Source organism: Theropithecus gelada, chromosome 1 (assembly GCF_003255815.1).
Source record: "Theropithecus gelada isolate Dixy chromosome 1, Tgel_1.0, whole genome shotgun sequence".
Classification (NCBI taxonomy): domain Eukaryota; kingdom Metazoa; phylum Chordata; class Mammalia; order Primates; family Cercopithecidae; genus Theropithecus; species Theropithecus gelada.
In genome coordinates, this window is record NC_037668.1 from 81,384,430 (window position 1) to 81,394,328 (window position 9,899).

At 53.1% G+C, this 9,899-nt stretch overlaps 1 protein-coding gene across 1 annotated transcript; it reads left to right on the forward strand.

Annotated features, from left to right (window-relative positions):
- The first annotated feature begins 1,171 nt into the window (after positions 1-1,171).
- Positions 1,172-9,563, forward strand: DMRTB1 (DMRT like family B with proline rich C-terminal 1). The gene is made up of 4 exons (XM_025402102.1): positions 1,172-1,839; positions 3,585-3,757; positions 6,739-6,943; positions 8,670-9,563. Exons 1-4 carry the CDS (start codon positions 1,269-1,271, stop codon positions 8,735-8,737), a joined length of 1,017 nt encoding a protein of 338 aa, XP_025257887.1. The 5' UTR covers positions 1,172-1,268; the 3' UTR covers positions 8,738-9,563.
- The last annotated feature ends 336 nt before the right edge of the window (positions 9,564-9,899 follow it).

A 9,899-nucleotide genomic window follows, 5' to 3' on the forward strand; every position in this document is an offset into this window, starting at 1 on the left:
AGGTTAGGAGTTCAAGACCAGCCTGGCCAACATGGCGAAAACCCCGTCTCTACTAAAAATACAAAAATTAGCTGGGCATGGTGGCGGGTGACTGTAATCCAAGCTACTCAGGAGGCTGAGGCAGGAGAATCGCTTGAACCTGGGAGGCAGAGGTTGCAGTGGGCCGAGATGACACCACTGCACTACAGCCTGGGTGACAGAGTGAGACTCTGTCTCAAAAAAACAAAAAAGAAAAAGAAAAAACAAAACAAAACAAAAAAACCTTAATGTCCTTGGGTAAACTATGACGTTTGTGTTAGCTTTTCAGATGTCCAAATATTTGCGTTGTTTTATAAGGATAACAAAATTCATGATGAGGTTAAGCAATTACTGAAGCTAGTGCTAGACAGTTTTTTAATTTAATTTTTTAGAAACAGGGGTCTTACAGAATTTGTTTTATTTAATTTTTTAGAAACAGGAGTCTCGCTATGTAGCTCATGTTGGTCTCCAACTTCTGGGCTCAAGTGATCCTCACAAGCAGCTAGGGCTACAGGCACAGGACACTATGCCAGGCTTAGTGCCAGAATATTCTGCCTATTTTACTTTAAAATATTCTAAGTATGCTTACTTTGGAAGGCATGAACATCAGCAATGTACCATCCTCCAGAAGAGGATTTCTACACAAAGACTCTCAAGAAACGGGAATTACTACAAGGGCATACCCTTGAGCAACCATCACACTGCACTGAGCTCTTGAGAATATTCTGGAATATCCTGGAAGCATCTCTGCAGGGCAGAGAAGTGAAATGCCACAGAAGCAGCAGCTTTAGGGAGGAGAAATACGGTTTGCCTCTTACAGTGCTTTTCTACACTGAAAGCTACATTCCTCCCGAGTTTTAAATCTGTGGACCGTTGAATATCACTCCGCCTTTCCTGAAGTTACAAATACCTTCCGTCGGTGGCGGGAATAGAGTTTGGAAAATTACATGCCTAAGACTTCAGATAAGCTAAATGACATACATGCAATAGAATCCCATTAAGAATTTATGCAACCCAGTCCATTGCATCTAATTACCCAAAGCACAGAAACTCTCCAAACTGTGCACCCCCCGAAAGGAGGGAAAATGCAAGGTTCTTGCTGCAGTTCCCGGGACACACTGCGAGACGCTTTGTTACAAGTGTATCCAATGTCCCCAGAACCAGGGACTTGTGGGGCGCGGCTCATCCCAGCGCCACTTGCTCTGCAGCTCCCAGCGGTGGTGGTTGTGCTACGAAGGCTGACCCTGCCAATGGCCGACAAGATGGTGCGCACTCCTAAGTGCTCGAGATGCAGGAACCATGGCTTCCTGGTGCCCGTCAAGGGCCACGCGGGCAAATGCCGCTGGAAGCAGTGCCTCTGCGAGAAGTGCTGCCTGATCTCCGAGCGCCAGAAGATCATGGCCGCGCAGAAGGTGCTCAAGACGCAGGCCGCCGAGGAGGAGCAGGAGGCGGCCCTGTGTGCGCAAGGTCCAGAGCAGGCCTCCGGGGCCGCGGCCGCCGCGCCCGCCCCCCTCCCGGGCGGGAGCCTGCGCCCTCTGCCTCCGGGGACCCCCTCCGGAGACGCCGAGCCGGGACCCGAGGGCCGCGCGGCCGCCTGCTTCTTCGAGCGGCCCCCGCGGGGCCGGAGTCCCGGCCCGAGCGCCTTCCAACCGGTTCTGGGCGGCCGCGGCCACGTGGAGCCGAGCGAGCGAGCCGCCGTGGCGATGCCCAGCCTTGCGGGACCCCCTTTTGGGGCAGAGGCCACAGGCAGTGGCTACCCCGGCCCCCTGGACCTGCGCAGGCCGCTGCGGCCCGTGCCTGGCCCGCCGTTCACCGACTTTGGTAAGTCGTGGCCTCAGTCCCGCGGTGGACTCCCCGAACTGGCAGTACAGGCCAGCCCGGATGGGCAGCTGGCATAGGGGTTTGGGATGGGGAGAATGCTTTCCACGGGTAACGTACCTTCTGCTTTAAGAAACTCTTCTTGGAACGGGGATTTGGATTGGGTACCTTTTCGCAAAAAGGAAACATAAAGGAATGGGCGGTTCAGAGGGCTTTTTTTTTTTTTTTTTTTTTTTGAGACGGAGTCTCGCTGTGTCGCCCAGGCTGGAGTGCAGTGGCGCGATCTCGGCTCACTGCAAGCTCCGCCTCCCGGGTTCACGCCATTCTCCTGCCTCAGCCTCCTAGTAGCTGGGACTACAGGCGCCCGCCACCACGCCCAGCTAGTTTTTTGTATTTTTAGTAGAGACGGGGTTTCACCATGTTAGCCAGGATGGTCTCGATCTCCTGACCTTGTGATCCACCCTCCTCGGCCTCCCAAAGTGCTGGGATTACAGGCTTGAGCCACCGCGCTCGGCTCAAAGGGCTTTTAACATTTAGCTGTGGTTTGTGCCATTCCGGCATGCAAGAACAAAATGGCGTCCAGTCGACTTAGCAGTGCTTCCTCCTCCGGGAAGAGGCCTCTAGGAGCCCAGTCCTACTGCGCTTGCGCACCTCTTCCCGCCATTTCCTTGCGCTGGAGGCTCCTCCTCCAGAATAAGAGAATTTTCTTGCTGGCAGGTTAGCGCAAGGACGACCGCCTGCGCACTCTTCCTTCCCTGTTCGCGGTCGGGAGGCTCCTCCCCTCAGCACGGCCCTGGACCAGTGCGCCTGTGCACCTCTTCCCTCCCTTTCCCCACGTGCGGGTGAGCCGAGCCTGCTGCTTTACTACACGCAAGAGAACAGTTGGTCTGTAAAGATGTTGCCTTTCTTTTCGCCCCTCACCTGGTACATAAATTACATTGTTCCCTGTGCCTTGGAGCTTTCGGTATTGAAGTACAGTTTCAAGTCACATGTACATTTGAAGCTTTAAAAGCCCCGGGGTTTGGTGGGGACGCGTTTTCCTGGTGTCTCCCCATGGTGGTGTGGTGGGACGGGCTGAGGCCGAGGCGGGAGCCTGGGTCACGCTGGACAAGCTCCTGCCCTCTGTGTGCCAGGGCATTGGTCCAGAGGCTTCCGCAGGCTCGTCCCGCCTTCCTGACTTTCCAGGAAAATCTAGGTCCCCAGGGAACGCCCCATCTGATGGGGTCACAGGTCTGAAACCGCAATTCTAGGAGAAGCCGCCTTTCTTTGTTCCATCTCAACAGACAAGCAGGGCTGGGCTGAACTATGAGCCAGGCATTCGTGATGAAGGACGCGGGTCACATTTCTTGCCCTCAGGGACCTTGTCCTTGTGGGAGGGACAGGGTTGATTGAAGAGTCACACAAATTGGTGTCCAGAGCTCGAGCCATGGCCGGGTTCACTGTTGACCCGGAGGAAGAGGAACTTGGCACTGAGGACTCGTAGAGGCAGAGTGTGGGCGGACGGCTTGTGGGCAGCGGGGAGCCGCAGGCCGGGGACCCACAGCGGGTTTGATGGCCGTGCCGAGGACTCTCCAAGAGCAGCGGGGCTGGCTGGAGGATGGAGATGCAGTGAGGGCCCAGCGGAAGGAAGGGCGGGGTGGGCTTTCTGTGCTTGGACAGCAGCGCTTACGACCCCGCCGGCCTGTGCCGCCCTGCGGATGCTTTTCCCAGCGGTGTCTAACACTTCCCTCCTTGCTTGCCTTCTTCAGGGCGCCCTGTGAGCATCAACCCGGACCGTGCACTGGGCCCTGAGTACCCTGGCGGCTCCAGCATGCACCCCTACTGCCCGTTCCCGCTGGGCTACCTGGACGCCCCTCCTGGCGTCCCCCTGCAGCAGGGCTTCCGGCATGTGTCCCGCAGCCAGTACCAAGGCGGAGGCTTGGTGAGTCCCACCCCTCATTTCTTGCCAGCTTCCTCCTCCTCCCAGCAGCCCCTGTTGCCTTGATGGATCCTCATTCCCAGGAAGCCAGCTGTCATAAACTGTGCCCACTCCATGCCAGCCCCCGAGTGCTGGTGGATGACTTTAGGCACTGCCCAGACACAGTGTGTGTGTCTCTGGAGCACACATGTGGACCAGTCTGCACCACTCGGCCTGGGCTATGGCCTGTGCTTTTCAGGGCAGTGGGCTGAAAGACTCTGAGCATTCAGGGTGACCCCTTCCTTGACTGATGCTGATGCTGGAAGGGCCCTTCATTTTGCTGGACTCCAGAAAGGGAATATCACCTTACTGGGACCACAAAATTTAAGGCAGAGTCAGGACCAGAGGTAGACTCCCTGCCCACAGGTAGAGCACACTTGAGACTGCAGAGGGCTTTCAGGAGGAGGTGGCATTTGAACTGAGTCATGAAAAATACGGAAACCTTCCCCCAAACACCTGACACTTTAGGAAATACCTGTTGAAAGAATGAAATTTAATCCTTTTATAAGATTAGTAAAGGTCAATCGTTAGCTGGTATTCTGTCTAAGCTGGGAATTTTGAGAACTGAGTGTGTAAAGTCAGTTCACCCCTGTGGCGTGTACTACGAGACAGGTGTGATTGAGTTTTATGGCCTTGGTTACTAGCTCCTTCCAGACTAGGATGGCTGAAAGCCCTCTCTCTCCTTAATGAAAGTCATTAGCCGCACAGTGTGGAGCCAGTCCAATGGGGCTCGAGCTGCACCCGGGCAGGTTGGGCACACAGGTCACTGGGTCCTCACTCCTGCTTCAGCCTGGCGGCAGCAGTTTCTCTTCCACTTGTCTTAGATGTTGTAAAATTGTGCCTAAAAATCATTTTCCACTGATTCAAGGGAAAAAAGTTTGAAAGCCACTGGCTTTGATAATTCCAGGGTGCCTATTGAACCTTCAAGGTAGGTGTTGTACCCCATTGTAGCATTGAGAAAAAAAGGCTCAGAGAAGTTAAGCTTTTGGCCAGGGTCACAAAACTGGTGAGAGAGAGACTAGGATTCCAGTTACACAGCTGGTTGGTGACAGAGCCAGGTCAGGCACCTCGGTTGCCTTGACTCTGGGGTCTAGGTGCTTTCCACTGCCCCTCCCTCTCTCCCACAGAGGTAGAACACACATGGCCCTTTCCTCACACCAGCACTGCTACCTGCCTGACATCTGTGGGCACTGCCCAGGGAGAGCCAGGCATCTCCAGCCTCCACACAAAGAGAGGGGCTCTGGCCAAGTAGAGCACACTCCGTCTGCTCACACAGAAGCCTGGAGCCTGGCGTCCAGGGCAGGGCTCTGATTGACAGGCCTGCCAGACGGCCTTTGTTAAGAGTGTGATCTCAGTCAGTTTATCTGGGCCCAAGCTGCCACCACAGGCCCCCGGCAGGAGCTGTGATCCAGGGAGATGCTTGGCTGAGCAGCTCGGAATTAAAGCACTAATAATCCCCCTTCTACCCTCTCACGTCTGGAGAAAGAATCAGGCATTGATTTGTGAGCTGTCTCAAACCCAAGAGCCCCTGAATCACTTTCATCCTTGTCCTGCTGCCCCCTGCCAAGGCTTGGAGGTGCTCTCCAGAACAGCTTCCTCCTTCCTGTTCCTGTCCCTGCCCATCTGCTGCTGCTTGGCTCCCTCTGCTCTCCTGTTCACAGGACAGCACCGGCCGTGGAGCTGGGCAGACCTAGGGTCCAATCCTGCCTTCTCCATCGTGTCCCGGCTGTGTGACCCATGGCAGTTACCTGACCTCTGAGGACCTCACTCAGGTCTTGGTCTGTAAAGTGGGGGTAGGAGGACCTGTCTATTAGGGCTCCTGAGTAGAATACATAAGGTGATGCATGTAAAATACCTAGCACAGGGTCTGGCACATAGTAGGTACTTAAAAGTGGGCTTTCTTCACTTCCTGGTGGTTGAATGAAGTTCAACCGGGTTAGCTGGGTTAATCTAAGGAGATTTTTGCAGACTCTTCCAAGCCTTTAATATGCTCATGTGTGACCCACTAATGTGGGGAACAGTATATGGGGTTTCTCAAACTCACTTATAACACTTTTAGAGTACTAAAAAATACTTTGTAAGACACCAGGACTCCATGAAACTCAGCTCAGGAAGTGTTGCTCTGAAGCATCTAGATAGAGAAGTAAACGGCGGGAACTACATCCAAAACTCAGTATTATTTCTTACGACATTTGTGTGTTTCTCGGTTAAGCTCTGAGCTGTGTAGTCATCCCCCCTCCAGATCCTGTGATGGGTCCCTGTGCTGTGGTAAGGGATTGGATTCTATCCCTTGAAGAAGGAACAGAAGCAGCAAAATGTTGATCAGTGAGGCCACTTGTCTGAAGTCACCCAGCGTATCTTGCTTCAGAAACAGCTGCTCTACACCCACATTGCCAATCTCTTCTCCCAAAGGCCCCGCTGGCACTTGAGTTTAAGTGACCACATGTGCCAGACAGGGGGTCCTGTGGGCTTGGGATGCATTCAGACCCTTCCCCAGTGCAGAGCAGCGCTGGACAGAGGTCAGCCGAGTGGGCTGTGGAGTCAGCCAACTTGAGATCCAGTTCTGCCCTTAACCACAAAGTAGCTCTGGGGCCCTGGGCCTGTAGTTTCATCTCACTGAACCTGTTTTTTCATCATTACAGCAACAATAGTAATAGAACCCCCTCCTAGGATTGTGAGCACAGTCGCCCTGGCATATACAGAAGGGCTCTGTCACTGTGACCATTCAGCTGTTCCCATGCTTAGGTTGCCTGTATTCCTTCTTGCCTTCAATAATTTGGCAGGTGTTTGCTGAATGCCGCCTTCCGAGTGCCCTGTGCCTGTGTGTTTGGGGCCATGCATCTCCCCATCAGGAGCCCCCCACTTCGGGGGTGAGAGCTATGTTTGGTCAGCCCATCTGGCTAACTCTCTCTCCACTCTGCTTCTCTGCTCTGTGTGCTGTGCAGGCATCAGAACCAGTGGGAGACTTCCAGCCAAGCTACTACCTGCCGCCGCCACCACTGCCGCCCCTTCCACCACTTCCACCACAGCCCCAGTTCCTCCCGCCAGGCTACCTCTCTGCGCTCCACTTCCTCCCCCCGCCACCGCCACCACCGCCTCCGTCATCTTTCTCACTGACCGTCCTGTTTGATACTGACAAGGAGAACACTGGTGAGTGAGCTCCAGTCTTCCAGCTTCTGCCAGAGCCAGGGAGACTTTCTGGAGGAAGAGGTACCTAATCTGAAGAAAGTTTAGGTGTGGAGAGAAGTGACGTGGAATTTAAAGGGTGCTGAGCCCTAGGATGAGCTCCTTCTTATACTCCTCCTCCAGTCCCCATAAGCACACACCTACGGGAGGTGGGAATGGGATTCCAGATGAGGAAATCAGGGCCTCCAGCAGTTCTCGTGGGTGTAAATGGCAGAGCTGGGATTTGAACAGAGTTCTCAGCCTAGCTCCCAGTCCAGTGCCTGTTCACTGACCTTATTGGCTCCGTGGGCAGAGCTGTGGAGGACAGCAGGTATGTGGTGCGTTTGGAAGACCGGAGGTGCCAGGCCTCTCTGGCTGGGGTAGGAGAGCAGATGCAGAGCCTGGAGCTGCAGCAGGAGCCCGTTTGGTGGGGCTATGCCTCTGCCCCAGGCTGCGCTGAGGGAACCAGACCAGAAGCTAGAGAATCTGTCCTTCACAAGCTCTGCCACTGGGGCACTGGATGGTCCTGGGCACTGAGGCTTTTCAGCTATAAAAGGGGCCCCCTTACTAGGTTACTGTGAGGGTCGAGGAAACTTTTGGATGTGAAAATGTTTTGGGTTTTCTTTTGAGGGCCCTTGCAGCTTTAAAGCTTCTAGGACTTTTTTCCTTTCAGTCTTCCCCTTGGGCTCCTATGATTTGGAAAGAACTGACAAACTCAACTAGGCCTTTAAAATGACTGTCAGACCATCTTATGAGCTAGGGGAGTCTGGTGGTATCACCATTTTACTGAAGAGGAAACTGAGGCCTGTTGGACACTTCCTGTGTGTGCAGTGCCTAGATCCAGTAGCTGGAGAGGTGGTGTCATGTGGCTGAAAGCCACTGGGCCCAGTGCTGGGTAGCCTGGCTGCAGCACTTGCCCAGCTGTGTAACTTGGGCAAGCTCATTCACTCTTTGGTGCTCCAGTTTCATCATGTGTAAAAGCAGAGAAATAGTGGTCCCTACCTCATGAGGATTCTGAGGATTAAATAGAACCTGAAGTGATGAAGGCATTGGTGAAGGTGGCCTATCACTGTGTTTCACTTAGTACCCTTGCTGCCATTGCAAGGTGGATATGTCTCGTTTTTCAGAAGGGGAAGCTGAGGTTCAGAGCTGTGGAGTATCTTGCTGATTCCTCCCAGCTTGGGAGGAGCAGAGCAAGAGCTGGAACTTGAATCTGAATCACATGGCCAAGGCTAGGATTCCAGGCTCCTGACACCTAAGGAATTAAAGAAAATTCATTCTCTCCTAGGGCTGGGTATGATGAGAAAGGCTTATGGAAAATCTATATCTGGGCTACGCACAGTGACTCACACTTGTAATCCCAGCACTGTGGGGAGGGCAGGGTGGGTGGATCACCTGAAGTCAGGAGTTCAAGACCAGCCTGGCCAACATGGGGCAACCCCGTCTCTGCTAAAAATACAAAAATTAACTGGGTGTGTTGGTGGGTACCCGTAATCCCAGCTACTCAGGAGGCTGAGGCAGGAGAATCGCTTGAACCTGGGAGGTGGAGGTTGCAATGAGCCGAGCCTGGGCGACAGAGAGAGACTCCGTCTCAAAAAAATAAAATAAAATAAATTAAAATAAAATAAGAAAAAAAAAGAAAATCTTCATCTGCAAATAGGTAGTCATTTTCCCTCTTTCTGAATCCAGCTGCCTTCTTTGTCTTTCACAGATGATCAGGATGCAGAGGTGCCACCGGGTGAGCCCAGCCAGCCATCGTCTCAGGAGCAGTCCGACTAGGCCCCAGGCCTGCCCTCCAGGCCAGCAGAGTGGGGCACTGGGGGGCGACAGCAACAGTTTTCTTGTCTTCATTCAGTGATGTGTAGGGAGGAAGGAGGTTGATAGCATAGATGGCAACTGATTCCCAGTTCAATATAGGAGGAAGGAGGGCGATTTGTAAGTTTCAGTTCTGCGCTGTACAGTTGAAGAGGAGTATGGAGGAAGTTATTACCGGGGAAGGACCAGGGCTCTGAGGAGTGGGCGCTGGGAGAAGCTCCCATTTAGGAATGAATTTAACTGTCCTTGGGTTGCACTGCCGTTTATTGGAACAAGCCCCAGAGGCAGTATTTGATTTCCTCAGGCCCCACTCCAGGACAGAAGGCATCATCTATTTCAGCCTTCTGCTGCCTTTGCCTGGTCCTCCAGGGCACTGGGGGCACCACAGACATCGAGATTCCAGTTCATCCAGGTGGCTGGAGCCAGCAGCCAGGACCAGGGTCGTTGACAGCAGGTTCTGCAGCGTCCTGCCTTGCTGCTCTGTCCCCTACATCTTCCTGACCACAGCCCCTTGCCCCTTCTCTAAGGGGTTTTACTAGCAAGCATCCTGGCTGCTGGGGCTACTTCATTCCCCCTCCATAAAGTTTCAGCCATTATGGGCATTGGTTTTAAAAAATTTATTAGTTTGACTATTTGATGTTTTTATAGTGATTGCCAACTTTAAAAAGTAGGCTGTTCATAAGCACTGATGCAGTCCCTAGGGAATAGAATGGTGCCTCTGAACGCCTGTGACATGAACAGTTTCTTCTCTGAGGACAGTTGGCTATTGAAATAAAATGAGCAATGGAAATCCTGGTGGAAGGCTTATTCTCCCTTTGATCCTGGTGGAAGGCAGGGTTGGCAGGAGCCTGGGTTGGGGAGATTGGGGGCCTGGGTTTGTGGCCTGTGGCTGGCCTTGACTGCACTTGCTTAGGCATGCCCTCCCCGTTCTACCTCCCCCTTCTTTATCAAGTGAGGGGATTGGGCCAGGCTAGTAGACTTCTTTATTATTACTGCTGTTATTTTAAGCAGTAGAGACCTTTTAAAGAAATCTGATGCAGACACACAAAATGTAAAGATGTCTTAGTTTCCTTCTACCAGCTCCTTCCATAGTCCCTGCATAGGAACATGCATTTAAAAAAAAACA

What these genes read in the sequence shown, in the direction of transcription:
- DMRTB1 (XM_025402102.1), top strand. Translation starts at nt 1,269, where the DNA reads ATGGCCGACAAGATGGTGCGCACTCCTAAGTGCTCGAGATGCAGGAAC. An exon ending in CCCGCCGTTCACCGACTTTG is followed by an intron (nt 1,840 to 3,584) that starts GTAAGTCGTGGC and finishes TGCCTTCTTCAG; the next exon opens with GGCGCCCTGTGAGCATCAAC. An exon ending in AGTACCAAGGCGGAGGCTTG is followed by an intron (nt 3,758 to 6,738) that starts GTGAGTCCCACC and finishes TGTGCTGTGCAG; the next exon opens with GCATCAGAACCAGTGGGAGA.